Raw genomic sequence first — 26,742 nt, 5'->3', positions numbered from 1 at the left:
AGTGTCTGCTGCTGCTGAAGAAGAGGAGGAGGAGGAAGAGGAAGAGGAGTCTGAATGGTTCTGAGAGGAGGATGAAGCTTCCTGATGACGAGGGTTTATCATCTGATCCCAGAGCTGCTAGATGCTTCATGTTTATTTTCACATTAATGTAATGTCCAGCTGAAGTTGAGGTCTGTTCAACTTGGAGCCAGAACACACCGGACAGTTCGGAGGGAAACGCCGCCTGCTGCGACCAAACTGTTAAAATAACAACAAAAAAAAAACAGGTGCAGGTGCGTTCATAAAAGCGTCCCGTGATCACGGCCTTAAATGAGCGTCCTCTGCCTTATTCAGTCTCTGATTTTATAAATCAGACGGGCAGAACTTGTGATCTTAATTCCTTCAAAATAAATTTTTCTAAACGAAGTTCGTGGAGAATTCACTGATGTCCGTTAGAATAGAGGGAGGAGGGACGGATCTGCAGCATCCTGACAGAACAACAACATCGGGTGGTCACACACACACACACACACACACACACACACACGCACACACACACACACACACACAATGCAGCTGGTTCCTGAGCTGTACACAGTCAGGCCTGTAGAGAGATGCTGCACTGCAGGTGTGTGTGTGTGTGTGTGTGTATGTGTGTGTTATTCCCTGGTTAGCACTTGTATTTATTGGACTATTAGGGAGAACCGGGGTGTTACAGAATGTTTGGTTCCCCTGGTGAGATGTGTACTCCCTTGACCTGTAGACACACCACACACACACACACACACACACACACACACACACATACACACACAGTATTTGGATCCCCATGCAGAGCGTCCTCTGATCAGAGGTCAGAGGTCACCGGAGGACAGAGTGTTCAGCTGCTCCTCTGTTGACTCATCAGGATGTTTTGTCCTCTTTGCTCAGGCTGACAGATCGGTTTATCTGTGTTTGATCCATCAGGCTGGAATTGGCTTTTTATCTTTTTTGGACGGCGGTTTTGTTTTCGCCTCGTTCCGTCTGTTTGTTTGTTTGTTTGTTTGTTTGTTTGCTTGACTGGTAGCAGGATAACAACAACATTTATGAACAAATTTGCATGAAAGATTGTTTGGTCTTGGGGCAAGAAAGAACTGATTAACTTACTTGATTAATCTCACTTAAAGCAATATTCCACTCAGTTTTAACATGGAGTTATTTATTATGAAAAGCAGAATATAATCTCCTCACCAGGATCAGATCAGCTGGACCAGTTTGTAGCGTTCAGATTTTTTCTTCCCATTCATTTGAATGGAAACTGACATTGAACACGTTGGTGAACAGATTCAACAACAGATCTGCTGCTGGGATTTTCAATTGAAGTTTGGTCTTACTTTTTAGAACGTCCTTTCGCCAAATAGCAATTTTATAGATAGAAGAGAACACAGTGGAGGGATACCATGTAGGAGAGATAGTTCCTGTTTGGGAGACCGGATCTACTTTTAACTTTAAATACTAATTTTAGTGTAAACCAAGAATAGAAATGCAGAATGAGGACGGACCAGTTGCTGCTTTATTGTCTCAGTGTCAGTTTCCAGGAGATTTTCGCCTCATTCAAACGCTACAAACTATCAAACTTTAATGCACCCTGATGTAGGGAAAATGAGGGTGTGTGTGTGTGTGTGTGTGTGTGTGTGAGCCCTCAGGGATTCGTCTGCACAGCTGATCTGTCAATCACAGCCAGTCACACGAGCAGTCCGACCGGTCTGTCGGTCTGTCGGTCCCGAGGCGGATCCACCTGCTTCATAACAAAACCTCCTCAGGCAGAAAATCTGAGTCTGCAGTTACTCTCCTCGTTTCAATGTGATTTTTTTCAGATTTGATTCTAAAGACGTGATTTGATGAGATCACATCTTGTCTGTTCTGTCTCCAGGAGTTGTATTTATGTAAATTTGCATCTACATTACCTTTTCTTCCTCTCCCTCTGCATTTCTCTCTCTCTTATCAACGTGGCAGTGTGTTTTTCCTCATGTCTAGCTTTGATATTGTGCACTACAGTTTTGTGAATAATGATCATACATCATATAGTTTCTTATGTGTATATATAAAGTTATTTTTCATTTCATTGTGACTCTAACCTGTAAACCTTCCTGTCTCTGTCTCCCAGGACCAGCTGCAGCACTACGACTTCAGTAAGTTCCCGTCGATGAAGATGAAGCTGATCGAGTCGGTGGATAAGATGCTGACCAATAAGATTGCGGGTCTGATGGCCATGATCCGGGAGGAGGAGTCCAAGCAGCCGCCGGCCATGGTGTCGGGCGGGGCGTTCGAGGGCTCCCAGGACGGGCCGTTCGGTCAGGGGTACGGCGAGGGCATCAGCGCCGGGGCGGACGCCGAGGACTGGATCGTCCACCGAGACAAACACCGCTACGACGAGATCTTCTACACGCTGATGCCCGTCAACGGCAAGATCACCGGCGTCAACGCCAAGAAGGAGATGATGAACTCGCGGCTGCCCAACACCGTCCTGGGGAAGATCTGGAAGCTGGCCGACTGCGACCGGGACGGCATGCTGGACGACGAGGAGTTCGCGCTCGCCCAGCACCTCATCAAGATCAAGCTGGAGGGCTACGAGCTCCCGACCGAGCTGCCGGACCACCTGGTGCCGCCCGCCCACCGCAAAAACCCCACCGCCGACATCCTGTACAACCACGACGAGGACTAGAGCGCTCCAAAATACAAGATCAAAGTATTCAATTCAGATGTTACACACCGAGATTATCTCCGACCACAGCTAGCTAAACAGCCGACTAGCTAGCTAGCAAACAAACCAAGTGACTGATGAAGCCAACAGGTCAAAATGTTTTTATTTTGTTTAGATTTAGCGGCGAGAGGAATGCTGCTCCGGAGCGTTTCGACTGATTTCAAGGCACCAAAACGAAAATGACTAAAACAAGAACAATCTGCCCACATAATGTAGCCTTATGTTTCACTGCTGTTAATGTGTTTTAATTTGGGCCGTCTTATTGTGACAGAGTATAGTTTTTAATGAAGCATATCCCATGTAAGAAATATAATGACTAACCTTCTATTTTCTGCCTTAACCTGCCTGCAGATATGAATCTGTGTGTCTTAGTGAGCAACATTTGGAGGCAATGGAGATGAGCAAATTTAACAATGATAATAGTAAATATATTCAACAAATATATTTACTTTAGTTCCACGTGTCCCACCTGAATTATCTCTTTGCCCCAGTTGCCGGTCCACATCTCACCCTCATCCCATCCTCATCGCTGTAAAATATTCTTCAGCTACTTCAAGTCTTTGCACAGAGCGCTCTGCAGTGATGAACTGGCTAAAAATCAATCAGATTCAAATCAATTCAGATCAATAGAGCCTGTTGCCTGTTGCGATTGGGTCTCTACGTGCCATTCAAACTTCTTATTATCCAGAACAAAATGAACGTTGATCAGGCAGTATCTTGAGTTTCTTGATTTCTGTCTTCTCTTGATGCAGTTTCCAACTTGTCCTCCACAGTAAGTAGTATACACAGTTGTACGGACGCGTGTGTGTGTGTGTGTGTGTGTGTGTGTGTGTGTGTGTGTGTGTGTGTGTGTGCCGTATAGACTGATTGTGAGGACCAACACCAGTGTGTATTGACACACCTACTGGTTTGGAGTGTCACTATCCAAAATGAATCAAAACTTCCATTTTGGCTCAAACACACAGCGGATTCTGGAACTACTGGTGGATATAAAGAGTTTCATCCAAAATAAAATCACCCCATCTCGTACACAATGATAGTTGTGAAACTAAACCACATTGAAGTCAGGAGGCGTCAGACCTTCGCCTACCAACTCATTTTGTTTTTGAGGAGAGAATCGTCCGTGTTTTTAAAATATTCACTGATGAACTTCAGGTTGGACATATTTTTCAAAAATGGATATATAGTGTTTTGAATGAAACCCTTCATATTCAGCCTAGATTAGTACAGTAACTAACAGCTAGAACTCTAGATGAAGCATTATAACATAAAATTTTTACTAATAACATAATCAAAAAGTTCTCTATCTGCACAGTGCTTGGAGAGGATGAAATGTGAACTAGCAGCCACAGGTAATTTAACAGGCTCTGAGGCCCGGGTCACCGGGGGTCACCGGGGTCGCGACCCCAGTAGAACCCCAGCAGAACACAGAGGAGTATTTGAAAATGATCTATTATTCCCTACACCTGACCTCAGGTATTACCTCAGGTGAAATCAGAGTCTGTCCCGAGATCCCAAGTAGAATTTAGCATCAGAAAGCCGAGGTGAGCTGAGGTATTGTCAAGCAGGAAGCTCGTGTTTACCGTCTTCCTCATGTGACGTGAATGCAGATTTTAGACACAAACCAGGAAGTAGGGTTCGCGGGTCGGTCCGAGGTCGGAGGTCGGCGGCTGTCCTGTCAGAGCGGCAGACGGGACAGGAGGAGATGACAATGGGACCGAGCGGCCGCCGCTCCTGGTTAACAAGCCCGCCGGGACGAACGCCGTCCTGAAATGCGTCGGAGTCGGCAGTTTGTGTCCGCTCGCTTCGGTTTCCTCGTATTGTAGACGCCGGCGAGGGAAGACCAGGGAAAAGACTGCTGCTGGTGACCTCTGACCCCGCCGACTCCACACTTTCCTCCTATAGAATCTCCTGTCAGCTGCAACCAGACTGGAACGGCAGAGTCAGGCAGCGTTCGTGTTGGATTTACTGTAAATACGAGCTGCTGAAAAACCGTTGACGTCAAACCCTCTAGTGGTGATTACAAGCAGGACGTGTGGTGGTTTTCTGTGGATGTTGGTGGATTTCAGATGCAGATGCATGTCAGATGAAGATAATGATATTAGTTGATCGTGAAATACGCTGATTAAAAGAGAGCGCCAAACTAAAGGAGGAAATTCTGCAGAGTTTAAATAAACAGATCAGAACGTGATGGGTGTGATTTAGGGCTGGCAATAGGGTTGTAATCAATATCACGATAATCATAAGGATTTTTTCCGATAAAGATATGTATCACGATATGGCTCAGGTCTGCAAAATCACGTTAAATAATCAAATTAATGTTCATGCCGTTAAATTGAATAGTAATGCTAGTCAAACAAAACTGAAATTTCCAAATGATATTCCTTAAAATGTTTCGTACCTCATTTTGTTTTTGATAAAATGTGCTTGTTCTCATCGGTTCAGACAGCAGAATTGTGCGTCATGATTTCCCAACATCACCATATCATCACCGTATGATTCCACTGAAAGACGATCAATGATAATATTGAATTATCGCCAAAGCCTTAGTGTGAAGAACGCAGCCTTACAATCGCATCAGGGAGTTTTTTCTGAACAGATAAATGTTCCTTTATCGTCCAAAGAGGCAAACAGCCACCGAGCCCAAAGATCCAAACCTGATTATGAACTCTAAGCACCAAAAACAGAGATATAATTGTGCAAAAGTCAGATTTCATCCAACTAATTTCAACTCACCCGGATTTCAATGCTGCATTCATACATTCCCACAACAGCTGCCTGTTCATTTCAACACATTAAAGTTAAAAGATTAGGTTGTTCTGAGTGAATATAACTTAATCCCAACTTAATCCCATTTACAGTATCTGTATTTCAAAGCTTTGATTTTGCAACTCTGCTCAACTCTGTTCGTTTCAACATGTTTCACCCAGAGGAGACGTTGAACATTGTCTCTCCAACTTAATTAACATTTAGCGGTTCTGTATTTCAACGCTTTTCAACAGTGCCTTTTCAGTTCAACATTCAGACGTGTTTTATTTGTTAGTGACAGACTGCTATATGTTCCCATGACAGGATGTTATTATCCTTGAGGATTCAGCAGTCAGTCAGCTTCAGTTTAGTGCCTTCCAGCCACAAAGAAAGACAGATATCTGTGTGGTCCAACGCAGAGCAAGTGGTAGAGTTTGTTATTTTTTTTATAAAACGGAGAAATCTTGCAACGATGCCTTCTGCAACCCCGCCCAGAAAAACACGCTTAGCAGTGACTGGAAACTGCAATGGTCAAACTGTTTAAATCCAAAGCTGCAGTTGTTTTTTTAGTGAGTCTGTATTTCATCTCCCCCTCAGTAAAAGGGAACATGTCTTAAATCATCAGTAGTTTATTTCCCTGGACTGGGAAATAAGTTCTCTGTACATTAGAGGAATTAAAGAAACAAAAAAAAAAGCTTAAATCAAAACTTCAATTATCTGAATGTAAAAGATAAAGAAAAGTTTTTATTTTTTGATTTTGATGTATTTTGTATTATTGTTGTTTGAATGTGTGTTACTGGTCAACAGTCTGTTACTCTGTCGTTATGCTGATGATGCAGCCCTCTCTCCCTCACCGCAGGAGAACAGCTGACCTCTGATCTGGGGTCAGTTTTCCTGAAACCTCCTGATACTACAGGCCTACATGACCGAATCAGAAAGCCACGCTATTGACTAACTCTGTGCGACGAGTGGAAAGCTGAAGCACTGGAAAAAAAAACAAATTCGACAAAACTCTTAGCTCCAACAATTGAGGTGCAAAAAAAAAGCTTTCAGAGTTCCTGCAGTAGGCTGCAGTGTCCTTTAAGATAAACAGTATCTGTGTTAGAAGACCTGCAGTAGGTAAGTTCATGTATTTCAGCCCGTCTCCTTCCCTTTAAGACAAACAGTAGATAGCTGTTGCATTGCATAACGTCCTGTTCCTCCGTACAGGGAGGAGACAGGATGGGGATGAAGATGCATCATCAGTCATAAGATTGAAGGGGATTGGGTGGAGGGAGGGAGGGTGGGGAGGGGGGAGGGGGGGGGGCAGAGTTCCTCCTCTATCTCAATGTCAGTTTGCTCTCTCCTCTGTTACCCCCCACCCCCCCCTCCCACCAAATGCATTTCCCAAACTTTCCTTTCGTCGTATCGTAAACGGTTTCTACCTTCCCGTTCCTCTCCAGCTTGGGTTTTTGTACATTGCAGTTCTGTGAATAATACATCATGAATACATTATGCAGTTTCATATGTATGACTCAGCAGGGAATGTATATTTTATTAAACAATATCTACAAACATCCTCCGGTCCGTCCTGACGTGTTTCTGTCGTGTCTTTGAAGATCTCAGTGTGAGACTCTGCTGACTCAGCTCAGCTCTCCGCTTCAACACGACTTCAGTGGAAAGTGGAAGGAAGAGAATGGAGATGAGAAATAATGATACGGCTGTTATCTTTCATCTCTCTTTGCTGTAACTGTTAGCTTCACACGGAGCGACTTGTTTGATGCGTCACATCCTGAGCGACTGTGGGCGGGGCCAGAGGCTCAGCTGCATGTGTAGAAAAAGAAGCGTATCATGCATTTTTTCCCGCTTTGGTATTACCTTTCATAACGTTACATAGTTTTGAGTAATTAGGTAACACTTGACATTAAGTGCTCATGAACTAATGTTAACTCATGCATTTACTGACATGAATTACACATGAATAACAACATCAACAAGGATTAGTTCATGTTAAATGCTCATGAACAACTGCATTAATTAATGTTGTTATATATGTTTGTTAATTATATTAACTAATGTGTTTACTAACATGAATTAAGCATGAAGAGTGGCATTAACAAAGATGAGTTCATATTAAACACGCACAATAAACAACTGCCTTGTTAATGCCAATGTATTGTCTAAATTGAAACTAACTCTTCATGTATTACTTATCTAATATATAAACATATATAAACATAACAGATCTTCAGATCTTCCCATCTGAGACGTTTCTTCCTGTCCAGTGTCCAGTGTGCGAAATATACCATGGCTTTTGGGGGAGCTCACTTTTTTGTACCGGGTCGGGGGGGGGAGCGGGGGGACTGACTGTGACTCTTGTTGCAAAGAAACATTCATAGCTGTAAGCATGTAGGCCTACTTGCTTTATGTCAGCACATCTGATATATAATAATCAGTTAATGCCCACATCAAACCTCCACACGGGTATCAAAACCAAACATCGCAGTATGATACAATACGGCCAACTAAAGCAGGGCACAGTATACTCTGCAGAGAGATGTACTATATTCTATAGTTTATCGGCACAGATAAGACACGGATAGGTCAAATAGCAAAACAGCCTATAAACACACAACTGCATGAGCATTAAATCAAAAACAGCACGCCAGGCTGCCTAGGGATCCAGTCCTCATCAACACCCATCACATACAATACAGTGCTAACAGTGAATAATACTGTAATTGGGAATAGCTCTTACCTTAAAACAGAAGCGACCACAGAGGCCTGGGATCAGCTGCCTTTGCTGTTCGTCCAGAAAGTTTGTTTTTTTCTGATCTTTGAGTTAAAGTGAGTGAAGTTTGATATTGCACCGCCACGCTTCGATGGTGATGGCAAGAACAGCATGCATGTTTATTAAAGTGAATCAGTGATGAATCACCCTCATGCATGAATCATACATCAATAATAGCCTAATTTTACGCATGATCCATGATGATGAAGATACAGAAAAATAGAAATGCAAGGCAAAAATAGCATATTGTCAATATTTTAGAGACCCCCCAAAATTTCACAAATCATGTTTTCAGTTTTCCGAGCTCCCCCTCGCTCCCCTGTAGCTCGCACCGTATTCCTCTCGTCTTTCTAATAAAAGTTGTAGAGAACTGGGAAGCTTTGAACATCTGGAATCAACTTCTCATCCATTTTGAACTGTTGTTCATGAAACTAAATCACAATCAGTAGGGAAAGAAGAAAGCGAGGAAATCTGATTGGCTGTTGACGGCCAATGGCGGTGAAAAGTTTCCCTGGTGGCTCAGCTGAGCGGACTGACGCTGACTCGCTGCTCAGAGTGAACTCAGAGTTATTACAGTGGGAATGAACAGTAATTGGAGAGTAAAGACAAAATTAAACATTTACCACCTAATTCTGTTGCTACCAGATGGCCTAGCAGCTAGTGTTCACCTGACCTTGAAGTGTGTGTGTGTGTGTGTGTGTGTGTGTGTGTGTCTGCATGTACCCAGTGGCAGTATAACGGCAGTAGATATGTAAACCTTTACCCCCAGCTCTCTGCAGCAGTCAGGTGAGTTGGCCCGCTCATGCTGTAAATCCAATGGCTTCAAAGTTCACACACACACACACACACACACACACACACATTCTCTCTTGGGTCGGTCAGAAGGAGCAGAGTTGGGATATGCGAACACCCCTTCAGATCTGTCACTGTGTGTTTTTCTAGATCTGATAAAAATACAAACAATTGGACTGAACAAGACAGGAAGGTAAGCAGAATAACCAGGTTTCCTCTATGTGTGTGTGTGTGTGTGTGTACAGTACATTCCATCTTTAAGTACCTTACATACTACTTCTCTTCTGTTTCTTCTTGTGTTTGTATGTGTGTTATTCTTTCTAAGTGTGCAGAGAGCCATATACAGAGACAGATACTGATCTGTCTGTTCCTGCTCTTACTTCCTCACTTCCTCCTGTTTGTGAATCTGCGTCTGCAGGATCCATCGCCTGCCGTTTATTTTTAGTCTTGTTAGGTTGTGTGATCCAACACTTCCCGCTCCCAAACCTCCCTGGTTTGCACGTGAGAAGACCTACAGACTGTGATAATAAAAAATACACATAGATGTATAATGTGTACAATCAAAGCCTATTGTTCCAGAGAGCTAAAGTCGGTCTGTTTAAGGCCTAAGAATTCATAGTATTCCCATGATGTCACATGCATTTTCTACCAATATGGTGCTTTACAGCTCATTGGCTGTGTTTATCATTTGATTGTAATCACCTGTTAATTTATTACAATCACCTGTTATTTTCCTCCCAAGATGGCCGTGTGGTGATGTAACAGAATATTATCAATTGGGACAGGAAGCTAAAATTGGTCTTTATGAAACCTAAGTATTGTTCCAGAGAGATAAAGTTGGTCTTTTTAAAGTTTAAGTATTGTTACAGAGAGCTAAAGTTGGTCTTTTTAAAGTTTAAGTATTGTTACAGAGAGCTGAATTTGTCTTCATAAAGCATAAGTGTTGTACAGCTAGCTAAAGTACCATATTGGGAAAGTATTGGCAAAGAGAGTTAAAGTTGGTCTTTGTAAAGTCTAACAACATCCAAGGAGCCAGATTTAATGAACACAGTCTCCCAGGTTCATTACAACAAAGAACATTTGTAATGCGTCAAAAAACAGACAATCCCATCAGTGAGACCTGTGTTGATGGAAGAACTTTAATGAACTTCATCAGCCAATCAAAAGGTTTGGAGCCCCGCCCACAAGAACGCAGCCTAGCTGGTTTCAACAGAAACTGGTCTGTGAATGTGATGGATGCTAAACGTCCCATGTGAACTCTGCCTTAACGAACCCCCTCCCCAAAACAGACCTGTGACTCATTTTGGGTCCCAGTTCATAGCTTAAGAAACCAGGCTGTACCACAGAGTGAAGATTCGGTCTCATGTTTAAATCGACTTAATCGGCAGTTGATTAGAGTGAAACTGATTTGGAGAAACCAGTTGGTTAGTGATCCTGTACTCCAACACTGGCAGGGTTTGAGGTTCTACTGCACAGAACCTGAACAGATAGATCGGTCATCCTCATTCAAATCAGCGTTCCTGGACGCTCGGAGCGGCGGCCATCTTGCTGTGACCCGTCGGACTAGCTTCTGTATAAAGAGACTCACAGCGAGTCACTGAGCTGAGAGGTTTTACAGCAAGAACCAAAGCAGCTTCTCTGTCTCCTTGCTGCCATGGATTGCTAACATGCTAATGTTGACTAGAAGAGCTAGAGAGAGAAGTACAGTCTGTGATGAAGCTACGTTAGCCTCGTCGCTAACGTTAGCTTCCAGTTGAGTTCTGACAGTTTGCTGACAGACTCATCTGCTCAGTTCTCACAGTGAGACAGACTTTACACCTTAATGTCCAGACTTGTGTTGTAGCCAAATGACCATGACAAACAGTGGAAGAACCGTTCTATCCATTTAAGTTCTAACTGTGTGGGACTTTAAGGTGATTTGCATAAATGTGTCGACTAAATGGCGGGTGTTATTAGAGTGAAACTGATTTGGGAACGCTGTGGAAAATCACCTGTTTCACTTGAACCACAGTTTTAGCTGCATGTCAGCGCCTTGGAATCGCTCCAAGGAATCAAAGATCAAGGAATAATAGTCCTGAGAAGAACACACACACACACACACACACACATACACACACACACACACACACACACATACACATACAAACACACACTCCAGGACAGGATGATATACAGTATATATATAAAAGCCCTGACTATGAGGATTATGAGATGTCAGGTATTTTTACAGCAGAGAAACGCTGCTGTCAGCATAAAGAATAAAGACGTTCATCACATCCTCACTGTTAACTATTGACTCGGTGTGAAACTGAACTCGGATCAGCCAGTTCTGGAAACAAAAAGTCTGGTTTGGAAATGGAAACTCTTCATCAGAGCGTTTCAAACATTTCCTCTGAGAAAACCAAACACGGATTCTATATTGCAAATGACTGTTGAAATGTCTAACAGGCAAAACTAAACTAGCTGAAAATGGGAAAACAGACGTCATCATGTGGGGTCAAAGTTCAGTTAAAGAGCATTACAGCTGCATTGTCAATATGTAGGCTGCATTTTGTACTTCATGCTGTTTATTCACATATTTGTTTTCTTCATATTCCGTTACTCATTCTCATTTGTATAAGTTGTATCAGCCTATATCGTGATATTTTTTTTAGGATTTTTCACTTATTTCATCCTGCATATATTTAATTGTTTAGTATATTTTCATAGCTTTTCATACTGTACATATTTTAATTATTTTTTTCTTTGTCTCAGCATGTTCCACTGCTGTTATTCTGTACAACCTTATGTTTTCCATCCTTTTCATTCATACATTTCTACTTAATATATTCTTGACTGACAGGAGGCGGAGAAAAAAAAAGAGAATCGCCGTTTTTAACAATCTTTGAAATGTTGTCTGTCTCCAGCTGAGCCGCTCCAGCCAATCAGGATGGAGGGAGAGGAGGATGGGGCGGGGCGAGTCCGAGAGCTGCAGGAGCAGAGGATGACCGTCCAGAAGAAAACCTACACCAAGTGGATGAACAGCGTCTTCTCCAAGAACGGGGTGAGAGAGGAGGAGGAGAGGAGAGGAGAGTGAGAAGAGGAGGAGAGGAGAGGAGAGTGAGAAGAGGAGAGGAGGAGAGGAGAGTGAGAAGAGGAGAGGAGGAGAGGAGAGGAAAGAGGAGGAGAGGACAGGAGAGTGAGAAGAGGAGAGGAGGAGAGGAGAGGAAAGAGGAGGAGGGGACAGGAGAGGAGAGGAAAGAGGAGGAGAGGAGAGGAGAGTGAGAAGAGGAGAGGAGGAGAGGAGAGGAAAGAGGAGGAGAGGACAGGAGAGGAGAGGAAAGAGGAGGAGAGGAGAGGAAAGAGGAGGAGGGGACAGGAGAGGAGAGGAAAGAGGAGGAGAGGAGAGGAAAGAGGAGGAGGGGACAGGAGAGGAGAGGAAAGAGGAGGAGAGGACAGGAGAGTGAGAAGAGGAGAGGAGGAGAGGAGAGGAAAGAGGAGGAGGGGACAGGAGAGTGAGAAGAGGAGAGGAGGAGAGGAGAGGAAAGAGGAGGAGGGGACAGGAGAGTGAGAAGAGGAGAGGAGGAGAGGAGAGGAAAGAGGAGGAGGGGACAGGAGAGGAGAGGAAAGAGGAGGAGAGGAGAGGAGAGTGAGAAGAGGAGAGGAGAGGAGAGGAGAGGCGAGGAAAGAGGAGGAGGGGACAGGAGAGGAGAGGAAAGAGGAGGAGAGGACAGGAGAGTGAGAAGAGGAGAGGAGGAGAGGAGAGGAAAGAGGAGGAGGGGACAGGAGAGGAGAGGAAAGAGGAGGAGAGGACAGGAGAGTGAGAAGAGGAGAGGAGGAGAGGAGAGGAAAGAGGAGGAGAGGACAGGAGAGTGAGAAGAGGAGAGGAGGAGAGGAGAGGAAAGAGGAAGAGAGGACAGGAGAGGAGAGGAAAGAGGAAGAGAGGACAGGAGAGGAGAGGAAAGAGGAGGAGAGGACAGGAGAGTGAGAAGAGGAGAGGAGGAGAGGAGAGGAAAGAGGAGGAGGGGACAGGAGAGGAGAGGAAAGAGGAGGAGAGGACAGGAGAGGAGAGGAAAGAGGAGGAGGGGACAGGAGAGTGAGAAGAGGAGAGGAGGAGAGGAGAGGAAAGAGGAGGAGGGGACAGGAGAGGAGAGGAAAGAGGAGGAGAGGACAGGAGAGGAGAGGAAAGAGGAGGAGGGGACAGGAGAGGAGAGGAAAGAGGAGGAGAGGACAGGAGAGTGAGAAGAGGAGAGGAGGAGAGGAGAGGAAAGAGGAGGAGAGGACAGGAGAGGAGAGGAGAGGAAAGAGGAGGAGAGGACAGGAGAGGAGAGGAAAGAGGAGGAGAGGAGAGGAGAGGAGGAGAGGAGGAGAGGAGAGGAAAGAGGAGGAGAGGACAGGAGAGGAGAGGAGGAGGACACATGCACTCTTCTCCTTCAGTTTTAAAGTCCCATTGAAACAGCATTTTGAGAGCATCTCACTTCCTTAATGTGATGTATTTCCTGTAGAAACAGGATGTTGGGGCGGGACATAACGTAGGCAGGGATCAATCAAAAGTGTAAACCAATGGGAGATCAGTTCAAAAATCTGAGTTTCTGCTCATATCAGATGTTTGTGGATGACTGTTCAGATCTCTTTAGGATGGAGCCTAAAGCAGAAAGCCACCCACAGTGTTTCCATGCAACCATCTTGTTGTGAAAACAGGCTTTGTCTTTGTTCCTGTGTGTGTGTGTGTGTGTGTGTGTGTGTGTGTGTGTGTGTGTGTGTCTGCTGTAGTTTTCCATGCTGGCTGTCAGCTGTTTAGTGTTGAACCAAGCTGCATCATCACTACTGTAACCTTCCTTTCCTCAGGAGAGTTGACGAAGCACATTACTGCTTCCAGCTCCACCCTGCTGCTTTCATACAGATTCACACTTTCACACTTCCATGAACCTGCTTTGTCATGGTAAAGTCAAAGTATAGTACATTTTTTTTTGTTTTTACCACTTTATCGATTCAGTTCTAGCTTTGTGGAACAGCATTTTTGGAGCTCGGTGATGTTTCTCCAGCCTGAGTTTCCTGGCTGGTTCTGTGTCTGATCCGGATCACACAGACCGGAACGGTGGAGACTTTCAGCTCCGATCTTGATCTATTTTCCTGTTTACCATTCATTTTGTCTTTGAAATGAGTGACATCCTGCCAGTAGAAATGATACAGGACAAAGTCAGTACATGTTTCATCGACTTAATCTACTTTTAAATAAATACACAACCGCGGTGCAGAGCGTTCTGCACTTCAGTCCGCTGCTGTCCGCCAACAAGAAACATTTATTCATTAATTACTGAACTCTCTATAAGGAAGTATTGGGGAATTATCAGGGCCTCGGTGACTAGACCGACGGCTCAGTGCCGGACCGCAGGACCGGTAGATAATCCAGGAATTTTGTTGACTGCTTCTGGTATTTTTCATATTTTTTACCCGAATCGAAGATCTTTGAGGATCCAAGTCTCCCGCTCAAAACCCTCTGTACCGTTTCAAAAAGACATGAGCGGCAGTGGGAATGATTTTCTCAGTTCCTTGAAACGTAACTTTGCGGCTTTTCATGCGATAGCGGCTTTGTTTGGGTTCGTCTGCGCTCTGCTGTGATGACATCATGTTTCTACTTCCTGTTATCTGTTATCGTTCTGTCAGACTCGTTCCTGCCTGATAACCAATAATATTCAATAATAGTCAGCTGGGGGGACACTCGGTCACTCACACACTCTTTCTCTCTCTGAAAGCATGCACACACACACACACACACACACACACACACACACACACACACAGGGTCCGAAATGACCAGCCAGCGAGCGCTAAATGCCGTTAAAACTTGCTTTTGGCAGATAAATCAGTCAGGATGGAGGTTACTGCACGTTCGTCTAAAATCTTCTGCTGCGTAGAGAGAGAGGAGAATCTACGGAAGCCGAGAACGGCCGTGCTTCCAATTATTTTTTTTTATGCCGTTATCTCGAGATCACGAGTTAATTATCTCGTTATCTCGAGAAAACGAGATAATCAACCCGTTATCACGAGAAAACAAAATGTCGTTTCCTCTTATAATGTTTATCAGAGATCAGGAGTGCCATGCCAGCATGCGTAGATGGCATCTTAACAACTGTCCAAACTCCGCCAAATGCGAGCACAACTCGGTCAAGAAAATCCTCCTTAGGTGCACGGCCAAAGATTAATACATGAAGAAAGAAAAGCCAGCACTCTTAATGTCCTTTTATCATATATTTGAAAGGGCAGCTATAGAGCACAAACGACGGACGCGTTTCAGCAATAAGCCATCATCAGCGTTGTGTTGCTCCAAGCGGAAGTGGCACTTAAATACATGCATACAGTTCAATTAATTATACAATCAATGTGAAAAATACCTGATCAAAGAGTCACTATCAAAGATAAATCAACGTACCAGGTTCCCCCACTCAGTACGGATAACTCCAGGAATACACAATCCACAGCATAGACATAACACTTAGGAAAAAATAATAAATATCAAGAAAAATGCAATATAAGAATAGAAGAATAAGGTTAAATGTCTCTGCACATATCTCACAAATTGTAATAATTTCAAAAAACAGGTCCTCTACACAGAAAATAGAGATGAAGGGAGGCTAAGTCTTCCCTTGTACAGGAAAAAGATAAAACCCTTATGACACTAAACAACTGCACATACAATTGGTCAATAGAACATGCAGATCTCGAGATAACGGCATTAAAAAAATAATTGCAGCTCTCAGCTCTGTTTACTTTGTTTAATAGCAGAAGACAAACTACATACAATATACTAGGCTACTTCAATGGGAAATAATGTTAGCCACTTAGCCGCTAGTCAACCGGCCTGCACTTCTGCTTCAGCTTCCTATAACAGACAAACTGGTCTAATGTAACTTGAGCATTAATATCAAAATGTAAACATTCACAGATAATAACTCGCTGCACAGTGTGTGTCTGTGCTTCAAAATGCTAACCTGAACCTTTTGTCATTTGTAGATTCTGTAATTATAATTCTGTTGTACTTGAACTGCAAAATGAATCAATTTTCTAAGTGAGTGAAGTTTTAAATCAACACAGACCCTGATTCCATACATGAAAACAGGCAGCGCTGCATAATTCAGTTTAGTATGTATTTATTATTTTGGCCGGTAAAAATTATTCTTGGCAGGTACATTTTTTTCAGTTTACCAGCCGTCAGCAGGTGAGCCAACAAGTGAAGTTCGGACACACACACACACACACACACACACACACACCCTGTGGTAACCTCGCCCTCACACCAGTCTCTTATCAGCGTTCAGCCCCCAGATACTTTAGGAATGTTAAAATAATACAGAAAAATGCCAGTTTTCTGAACCTCAGCGCTGTCTAATTTGAGATGATGAGACTGTGATGACATCTCAGTCCGCAAATGTTGCTCTGCAGATGAAAACTGATGTTATTAAAAAGTAATAAAATGTTGTTCTTCCTTGGTAAGTGGCTGCCAGCTGGTTTGAATCTTCATTCCCAGCATTCCTCTGGGGTTTGGGCCTGATGCTGCAGGCTGGCAGCTGGAGAGCAGCGCAGAGAGGGGCGGAAAACACAGAGCGCTCACTCTGACGCTGTTTCTGTGAACCGCAAACATCGTCGTGAAGCGTGACAGGAAGTATAGTCTGTCCAGTCCCATGATGCATCTGTGGCGATGACATATAGAGCTAATTAATCCGTTTATTTGAATGTGATCTCTATCCGATCAGCTGCCTTAATTCTCTCAGGTAAAGTCCCCATGAACTGAAATCTCATTACTTTTACTTCCTGGAAAACAGTGTATCTTTAGTGGTGACATCATCGTGTACCAGGAGGCGGGAATAAAAACTCCAACAACCAATAAAACATCTCAGATTTTTGAACAGTCCCGCCCCTCCGCCACTCCCATCAAATCAAACTGCCTTTCTCTCCCTATCTATAAAACCCTATATCTGATCTCCCATTGGTTTAGACTTTTGATTGATCCCTCCCTGCGTTATGTCCCGCCCCCAACATCCTGTTTCAACAGGAAATACATCACATTAAGGAAGTGAGAGGCTCTGCTGCTTCTTTGTGACTTTAAATCTGCAGGAGAAGAGTGAAGAGCACATGAGGGTTTACCCCACTTTTGTAGACCGGAAAGTGGGAGGGTTTTATTTATGATGGAGTGATTCATCCTCTTAAACAGTGATGATCTTTGTTGAGGGGAGAAGTTGCAGTCTGATGTGTTTGTTCAGCCTGGAGGTCAAATTGTTCAGTTCATCCACACAGATCCGCTGCAGCAAAGTGTTGAGCTGTTTTCTCTGCAGATGTGGAGGCTCCTGACAAAGAGTGCGTATGAGTCAGATGGAAACCCCACTGCCTTCTGGGTAAGCGGAGTGTTGACCCGGACAAAGTTGAACAAACTTGGTTTAAGTCTGATCGAACCCACTGAGCGCTGATCTCAACGTTGCGTCTCTGCTTTTCCTCTCACATCCAAGAGGTGAAGTCGATGATAATATGAATAAAACTGAAGATATTTCTTCTTCTTGACTTGACTTGGGTTCTGGTGACTTGGGACTTGACTCTGACTTGTACTTTGATGACTTGAAAAGGTTTCTAAAGTCTTGACTTGAGATCTTGTGTTTGTGTAAATGACTTAGATTGAAAGTGATGAGATTTGTTCCAGCGGACGACTGAATTTAAATTCTGTTTTCTGAATTTGTATGGAATGATTGAATTTATTGAAGTTGAAACTGATTATAGAAATCAAACTCATGATGCTCTTACCAAGTTTTTATCCTATTAAAACCATATTGCATTGAAAAGTCCTAGATATTTAGTTTTCTTTAAGATATTAAATTGATACTGGACTCTTGATTTGTTCTGACTTTACTTGCTGTTCTACATTTAGACTTGAGACTTGACTTGGGACTCGAGAAAAGTTGACTTGGTCACACCTCTGCTAACTCTCATATTAATAGATGTTCCAAATGAACCAAGAATAAAAATATCAAGAACCAAAAGGTCAAGAATGGACGAAACCTCGGAAGAACGGAAAATAGTCAAACAACAGGAAAAGCTTGACTCATACGAACGCTGCAGAGAGACAGAAACAAAAGATACATTGCTAAAAGTTGGTGAAATTAAAGATGTTACATAAGAGCTTAAAGTCTTAAAGAGTGATTTGAAAGATGACAGTGAATTAGTGGATCCTCAGTCAAACAAAATCATGTTTTCCTTTGTTTTGTTTTCATCCTGTCAGTCTGTTCCTCTGTCTGTCAGCAGGAAATCTCAAAAATGTCTGAACGGATTTCCATGACACTTGGTGGACAGATCGGCTTTGGGTCGAGGAGACATTGATTAGATTTTGGTGGTGATCCAGATCTGGGATTTCCGCCATTAGACAAGTATTGTTTTTTAGCAATAACTATGAAACTAACAGAGAAAGAGACTTGATTCCAAATCCTAAGCGAATGTTTTCAGTAATCAATTTAACTTCAAACTGAAGTGATGGGAATGATCTGATGTGTTCGAGTGCAACAACAAGTTGGAGGTTTTTTCTCTGAGTGCTTTCTGGTTAGCTGCTGATGATCAATAAATCAATATGGAGCTGAGCCAGAAGATTACTGGAAGAGAGAGAGAGAGAGAGAGAGAGAGAAAATAATGTGTGTGTGTGTGTGTGTGTGTGTGTGTGTGTGTGTGTGTGTGTGTGTTCCCATCAGCGCACAGGAAGCTGGACTATCTAAACTCCCTTTTATAGAATTACCTTGGTTTGATTTCCTGTCGCCATGGAGATAACCTCGTTACCCAGAGTTCATCACTTCGCCTGACTGACGGAACAGAACAGAGTCACATAGAACAGAACATGTGTTCAGTTTCAGCCAATCTGATTCTCAATGACACGTCTCTCTTAAAATAACCTTACATTTACATTAATTCACCCCTTAATTGATGCAAAATCCCCTTCAAATGAGTTAAGGGAGTTATTAATGGAGGAGACCCCATCAAAACCTCCTTACACTCCCCTTAATATTTCACTGCTTACTTTATAATAAAATGAAAAATTCAGGGAGACAGGAACTTTCCCTTAATAACTCATTAATAACCTGTAAAACTGCACAAAAGGCATGAAAAATCCCTTATTTTCCATTGTCTCCACGAACCAACCCATGAATAAATCCCTTAAAACCCATGATATTAACCATACTTTTTTAAAGCTGTGTTATTTTTAATGGATAATTAATGTTTATGTCATGAAAAATTAAGGACATTTCAGGGATAAAATGAAACCTGCACTAAGCGATTTCAGACCCTGTAACTGATCCTGAAGCTAATGTGTGCTACGTGGAGATTTCACTGAGTCATAATGATATAAACTAATATCCCCACAGCAGCTGTGTTGCTGTTTTCACCTCTTTTCTGAAGCTTTTTGTCAAACCCGCATTTCATTTTTTTAAAACTAGCTTGGCTCTTCCCTCGCTGTTTAAAAGCGGCGCTCAGCCCCTCCCATTCCTGAAAAAACTGAGTAACCTTGCTAAACTGGTAAACTTGTTAAACTAATAAACTTGTTAAGCTGGTAAACGTGTTAAACTTGCTAAACTGGTAAACTTGTTAAACTAATAAACTTGTTAAGCTGGTAAACGTGTTAAACTTGCTAAACTGGTAAACTTGTTAAACTAATAAACTTGTTAAGCTGGTAAACGTGTTAAACTTGCTAAACTGATAAACTTGTTAAACTAATAAACCTGTTAAACTGGTAAATGTGTTAAACTTGCTAAACTAGTTCATTTGTTAAACGAGTAAACTAGTAAACTTGTTAATCGAGTAAACTTGTTCATCTAGTAAACTTGTTAAACTAGTAAAAATGTTAATCTAGTAAATTTGTTAAACCAGTAAACTTGATAAACTAGTAAATTTGTCAATCTAGTAAAATTGTTAAACTAGTAAACTTGTTCATCTAGTAAACTTGTTAAACTAGTAAACTTGTTCATCTAGTAAACTTGTTAAACTAGTAAAAATGTTAATCTAGTAAATTTGTTAAACCAGTAAACTTGATAAACTAGTAAATTTGTCAATCTAGTAAAATTGTTAAACTAGTAAACTTGTTCATCTAGTAAACTTGTTAAACTAGTAAATTTGTCAATCTAGTAAAGTTGTTAAACTAGTAAACTTGTTACCTGCCTCTTCACTTGTCATTGTGGGTCATGTGACCTTCAGCAGGAGAAACATGTGTCAAAGTGAGACTGGTAACCAGTGACACTCTGTAGGTACGGTTAGCTTAGCTGTTAGCATTTCATGAGGTTTGTCCTTTGGGGCCTCCGTAGTCCAGCAGCTTTGCTGTGGTTTAGTTACAAATGTGTTGTGGTTTCTGTCGCCCTCTAGTGGTCAGAAAATCCAATCCATGTGGTAAACAGGCAGCTGGTTAACAATCTTGTTTTCATATACAGGATGAACTTTTCAGACAGTAGGCTACACATGCTGCTAACTGCTGTATCACAGGATTGAGGTGCTGAGGCTGCAGCAGGGCGACAACAAGTGGGAGAAAAGCAGTTGCACACTTCTGCCTTGATACATTTTGACCTGATGAAGACTTGTGTTGTCGAATCGTTGGCTTATTAAATATAAAACACATGGAGGATAGAGTGTGACTACTTTTTCCAACTGTTGTATAAAAGTTACTGGGATTATGGAGAGTGCCTCGTACCCAAACGCATCACCAAATTACCCACAATCCCAGTAAAGAACGTCCTCCAGGGTGTTTTGGCTTTATCAGATAACTGACTGACCCCAAAACAAGCTGCTGATTTGTTGCTTGTTGCCATGAAACAATATTTGTTTTCAACCACAATATTACTAAAACTTCATGATGTGAGGAAGTGTTTTTTCTGTTCACTCTGTCTCTCCTCTACGAGCCAGTAGACCCTTAAAATAACCTTACATTTTCATTAATTTACATTAATTCACCCTTAATTCATGCAAAATCCCCTTAAAATGAGTTAAGGGAGTTATTAATGGAGGAGACCCCATCAAAACCTCTGTAAACTCCCCTTAATCTTGACTTCTTGGTTTCTAATTTAATGTCAAATTCAGGGAGACATGAACTGCCCATTAATTTCCACTTAATAACCTGTAAACCTGCACAAAAGGCCTGAAAAATCCCTTAAATACTAGTGTCTCTGTGAACCAACCCATGAATAAATCTCTTATAAACCATGTTACTAACCTTACTTTTTGAAAGCTGTTAGTTTTAATAGATAATTAATGTTTATGTAATGAGAAATTAAGGACATTTCAGGGATACAATTAAGGGGTTTGGGTGTGTTGGAGGATTTCCTCAGCAGAGTTATGCAACAGACCGGGGAAGCAGGAGTCGACTTGAGAGGTGATTTAGGTGAAATTTGTCTTTTCAGATCGAACTTCCTGCCGACTCCCAATGCTGAGAACATTTTCTGTCAAGAAAAAAACTTTAAAGGGTGGAAATAACAAATTACAATCCTTCTTGAAACCAAACCCCTTAATTTTATCCTTGAAATGTTAAAAATAACAGCTATAAAAAGTAAGGTTAGTATCATGGGTTTATAAGGGATTTATTCATGGGTTGATTCACAGAGACACTAGAAATTAAGGGATTTTCCATGCCTTTTGTGCAGGTTTACAGGTTATTAATGAGTTATTCATGGACAGTTCCTGTCTCCCAGAATTTTACAATTTTTTAAGGGATGTTTAACAAGGTTTTGATGGGGTCTCCTCTATTAATAACTCCCTTAATTCATTTTAAGGGGATTTTTCATGAAGTAAGGGGTGAATTAATGTAAATGTAAGGTTATTTTAAGGGATTACTGGTTCGTAGAATAATGTAATTTAGCAGCTTTTTGGTGTGCTTGTACCTTTTGAGTATTTTTTAAAGTTAGTAATTAAAATTTTTATTTTCAGTGTGTTTTGACTGAAGCATTACAATTTGCTGCATTTGAGTACATAACATTTTTTCGAAGTTCTCTATAAGCATCGCATCAGAAACTAGACTTGACCGCTGCTATTTCCAAATCGAATGAGGCTGCAGGTTTTTTTTTTTTATTTGTTTTTTATTTTATTTTATTTTTTTTTTAGTGTAGAGAGTTTCAGACGGGAGTTTCTTATACAAGGTGTTCTAGTCCTGAGGAGAAACTCACACAAGTTGCCTGTTGGAGGAAATCTTAGCAAAATCTAAACTTTTTGTAATCCAAGATCTAATTTTTCAACCTGAAATAGTTTATTTTTTCTCCCAGGTGCTGAAAAATCTAAATTATACTTCAGCAGAAACAGGAACAAACACATCCACTGGTTCTGTTGCAGCTCCATCCTCCTCATAATCACAGTAAAGAGCGCCCTCTAGGGGATTACTGCAGTATTACAGTACAGAACAGTACAGTACAGTACAGTACAGAACAGTACAGTACAGTACAGTACAGTACAGAACAGTACAGTACAGTATGTAATCCTGAATTAAGCAATAATCCTCCATACAGTGTTCTTTAAGATCAAAACTAGATTCTTTTCACTGGAAACATTAGAAATGACAAAATAAAGTGCAGAAAGAAGCTACTCAATAACAGTAATGTGAGTAAATGTAATTAGTTACTTCACCCTTGTTCTTGACTGTGATTATGAGTTTCAGCTCTGAAGTCTCCATAATCCCAGCACAGATCGCCCTCTAGTGGATTGTGGCTTTTACACACATGTATACTGACTGAAACCTTTTCTCCAAAGTTTTAAATATATACTGAACAAACAGACAAATGCAACATGTAAAGATTTGACCCCATGTTTCATAAGCTAAAATAAAATATCCCATATGTTTTCCACAAAAAGCTTATTTCTCTAAAATCCTGTGCACAAATTTGTTTACATCCCGTCTGCCAATATATACTGTAACTAAGTAAAATATTCCAAGTAAAATAGCTGCATGTTGAGTTTATATTTTTGTTCAGTATACATAAGAATAAAAAGCAAGAGTGACAATGAAAGAATGAAACTAAACGCTGTATAAAATGTCTTTAAGGTCAGTTTATACCAGTCAGATGACAGTAACATATGGACACCACTCCCATAACAGGAATGTATATAGGGCGGCGTGTGCATAACCGTGTGTGTGTGTGTGTGTGTGTGTGTGTGTGTGTGTGTGTGTATCCACTCCCAGCTATATGTTATGTTGTTTTAAAGGAAGCCTGCTTAGCTTCACATATAATTCCCTCAGAGGAGCGGAGGAGGGGAAACCAAATAAATAAGATGGGAAAAGAGAAGTGTGTGTGTGTGTGTGTGTTTGCGTGTGTGTGTGTGTGTGTGTGTTAATCTGTCCTGTCTCTTTTTGTTATGTGATATGTGTATTCAATGTCTTCTTTTTAATGATAGTTTGTACCTTGGATTGCATCCTTTAAATCAAATAAAGTTGTATTGAATTGAATTGGAGCTCACTCAAATTTCACTGGAGAAATAACAGATATAAGAAAGCAGTTGTTCAAAAATGAGTATAATGACTGAATTTGGGGGCGGGGGGGCGGAGCTAGAGCTGAGGGAAGGCACAGGTGAGGGGCGGGGTTTGGGTCATGACTGGACAGCGGTGATTGGCTCAGAGTAAAAGAGGCGTGTCGCCCCCCCGCAGGAGAGCGCGGCTCTGACCGACGTCTACACGGAGCTGAAGACGGGCGTGGCTCTGGTCCGCCTGCTGGAGCTCATCTCCAGGGAGACGCTGCCCCCCCCGAGCCGCCGCACCCTGCGCGTCCACTGCCTGGAGAACAACAGCATCGCCATCAACTTCCTCAAGACCAAGGTCACTTTCTGTCCAGAGCTTGTGTATATATATAGATCTTGTAGGCTTACCAAATCAATACAACCATTCAGACAATCACTCAGTTAGCGAATAAATCTCTACTTTTATACCCAGTGTCCTCAAAACCAAGGTCATTAATTTCCTCAAGACCAAGATAACTTTCTGCTGAGAGGAGGCAAATATCTCTGTGAAAAAGATCCATTTACAACTGGCATTTAACATATTTCGTGTAATTGAATTATATTTGGATGGAGCTGATTGGATTGGAGCGATCAATGTGCAAATGCAGCCAAGATGCGTTGAAGATCCAGTTGTCTAAATCATCTCTGCAGGTGGTCAGAGATGCATTTTGACCTCATTAAATGTTAAATGTTTCAAATCCACATACAGAGCAGCAGATGTGATCAAGCTAATCACATCTAGACACACTCTAGATCTGCAGGGTTCACAGCAGCGGTGTACAGTCAACTCACCAATCATTTTCTTCCCCCCGTCAGATTCGAGTGGATCTGATTGGTCCGGAGAACGTGGTGGACGGGGACCGGACGCTGATCCTGGGTCTGCTGTGGATCATCATCCTCAGGTTCCAGATCGGAGCCATCAGCCTGGAGGAGGTAGGGAATCAAACCCACAACCTTTAGTGGGAAGACTGGGAGGCACAACGGAAAGGATTTCTTATTTTCTTGGTTGGTGGTTAACTCCTGTCAGGTCAACAGTGATTCCAACATGAAGTTCTCTCCTCCTTCTCCACCTCTCCTTTCCTCCTCCTCCCCTTTCCTTTACCTCCCTTCCATTTCCTATCGTTACTCCTCTCCTCTCCTCTCCTCTCATCCTCTCTCCTCTCCTCTTTTCTCCTATCGTTTCTCCTCTCCTCTCCTCTCCTCTCCTCTCTTCTCCTATCGTTACTCCTCTCCTCTCCTCTCCTCTCCTCTCATCCTCTCTCCTCTCCTCTTTTCTCCTATCGTTTCTCCTCTCCTCTCCTCTCCTCTCCTCTCCTCCTCTCTTCTCCTCTCCTCTCCTCTCCTCCTCTCCTCTCTTCTCCTATCGTTTCTCCTCTCTTCTCCTCTCCTCTCCTCTCCTCTCCTCTCCTCTCTTCTCCTATCGTTTCTCCTCTCCTCTCCTCTCCTATCGTTTCTCCTCTCCTCTCCTCTCCTCTCCTCTCATCCTCTCTCCTCTCCTCTTTTCTCCTATCGTTTCTCCTCTCCTCTCCTCTCCTCTCCTCTCTTCTCCTATTGTTACTCCTCTCCTCTCCTCTCCTCTCCTCTCATCCTCTCTCCTCTCCTCTTTTCTCCTATTGTTTCTCCTCTCCTCTCCTCTCCTCTCCTCTCCTCTCTTCTCCTCCTCTCCTCTCCACTCCTCTCCTCCTCTCCTCTCCTCTCCTCTCCTCTCCTCCTCTCCTCCTCTCCTCTCCTCTCCTCCTCTCCTCTCCTCTCCTCCTCTCCTCTCCTCACCTCCTCTCCTCTCCTCACCTCCTCTCCTCTCCTCTCCTCACCTCTTCTCCTCTCCTCCTCTCCTCTCCTCTCCTCTCCTCCTCTCCTCTCCTCTCCTCTCCTCCTCTCCTCTCCTCCTCTCCTCTCCTCACCTCCTCTCCTCTCCTCTCCTCACCTCTTCTCTTCTCCTCTCCTCCTCTCCTCTCCTCTCCTCCTCTCCTCTCCTCTCCTCTCCTCCTCTCCTCTCCTCCTCTCCTCTCCTCTCCTCCTCTCCTCTCCTCACCTCCTCTCCTCTCCTCTCCTCCTCTCCTCTCCTCTCCTCTCCTCTCCTCTCCTCTCCTCTCCTCTCCTCACCTCCTCTCCTCTCCTCTCCTCACCTCCTCTCCTCTCCTCCTCTCCTCTCCTCTCCTCTCCTCTCCTCACCTCCTCTCCTCTCCTCCTCTCCTCTCCTCTCCTCTCCTCTCCTCTCCTCACCTCCTCTCCTCTCCTCTCCTCACCTCCTCTCCTCTCCTCCTCTCCTCTCCTCTCCTCTCCTCTCCTCTCCTCACCTCCTCTCCTCTCCTCCTCTCCTCTCCTCTCCTCTCCTCTCCTCTCCTCACCTCCTCTCCTCTCCTCTCCTCTCCTCTCCTCTCCTCTCCTCCTCTCCTCCTCTCCTCCTCTCCTCCTCTCCTCCTCTCCTCTCCTCCTCAGACAGGGGGCGGAGTCAGCGTGGCTCGTCGTTCGGCCAAGGAGGCTCTGCTGATCTGGTGTCAGAGGAAAACGTCGGGATACGACGGCGTCGACGTGCAGGACTTCTCAAGGAGCTGGAGGGACGGACTGGCCTTCAACGCCCTCATACACACACACCGGTAACACACACACACACACACACACACACACACACACACACACTTATTCATGCATCCATGCAAACGGGGAACAGACATTCAGCCTCCATCATAAGAGAATCTCATCTCTTCTCTTCTCTTCTCTTCTCTTCCTCCATGCCTTTCTCCCTCTCTCTCCGTCCCAGGCCCGACCTTTTCGACTACCGGCGTCTCCATGGCGACGACCCCAGGCGTAACCTCGGCCACGCCTTCTCTGTGGCGGAGCGAGAGTTCGGCATCATGCAGCTGCTGGAGGTGGAGGACATGGTGGTTCCTCAGCCGGACGAGAAGTCCATCATGACCTACGTCTCCCTCTACTACCACTACTTCTCCAAGATGAAGCAGGGCCAGACCGTCCAGAAGAGGCTCGCTAAGGTACTGCAGTACTGGGAATGGAAGAAGTACTGGGAATGGAAATAGTACTGGGAATGGAAGAAGTACTGGGAATGGAAGAAGTACTGGGAATGGAAATAGTACTGGGAATGGAAATAGTACTGGGAATGGAAGAAGCACTGGGAATGGAAATAGTACTGGGAATGGAAATAGTACTGGGAATGGAAGAAGTACTGGGAATGGAAATAGTACTGGGAATGGAAATAGTACTGGGAATGGAAGAAGTACTG

At 43.2% G+C, this 26,742-nt stretch overlaps 2 protein-coding genes across 2 annotated transcripts in view; both read left to right on the top strand.

Moving 5' to 3' along the window:
* ehd4 (EH-domain containing 4) overlaps positions 1-7,028 on the top strand; it is a 47,609-nt gene extending 40,581 nt beyond the window's left edge. Inside the window, 1 exon segment of the mRNA XM_078282344.1 lies at positions 2,126-7,028. Within this exon segment, the coding sequence (XP_078138470.1) occupies positions 2,126-2,683 (558 nt within the window). The 3' untranslated portion in view covers positions 2,684-7,028.
* A 4,933-nt stretch (positions 7,029-11,961) lies between these two features.
* On the top strand, positions 11,962-26,539 carry LOC144538276 (spectrin beta chain, non-erythrocytic 5-like). The gene is made up of 5 exons (XM_078282342.1): positions 11,962-12,075; positions 23,656-23,823; positions 24,321-24,437; positions 25,944-26,101; positions 26,266-26,539. The coding sequence occupies exons 1-5, from the start codon at positions 11,962-11,964 to the stop codon at positions 26,537-26,539; spliced, it is 831 nt and encodes a 276-aa protein (XP_078138468.1).
* Positions 26,540-26,742: the final 203 nt, after the last annotated feature.

This window comes from Centroberyx gerrardi, unplaced genomic scaffold, assembly GCF_048128805.1.
Source record: "Centroberyx gerrardi isolate f3 unplaced genomic scaffold, fCenGer3.hap1.cur.20231027 Scaffold_82, whole genome shotgun sequence".
Classification (NCBI taxonomy): Eukaryota; Metazoa; Chordata; class Actinopteri; order Beryciformes; family Berycidae; genus Centroberyx; species Centroberyx gerrardi.
Note: the sequence above shows the minus strand (reverse complement) of the source record. Positions and strands in the feature narration are given on the sequence as shown.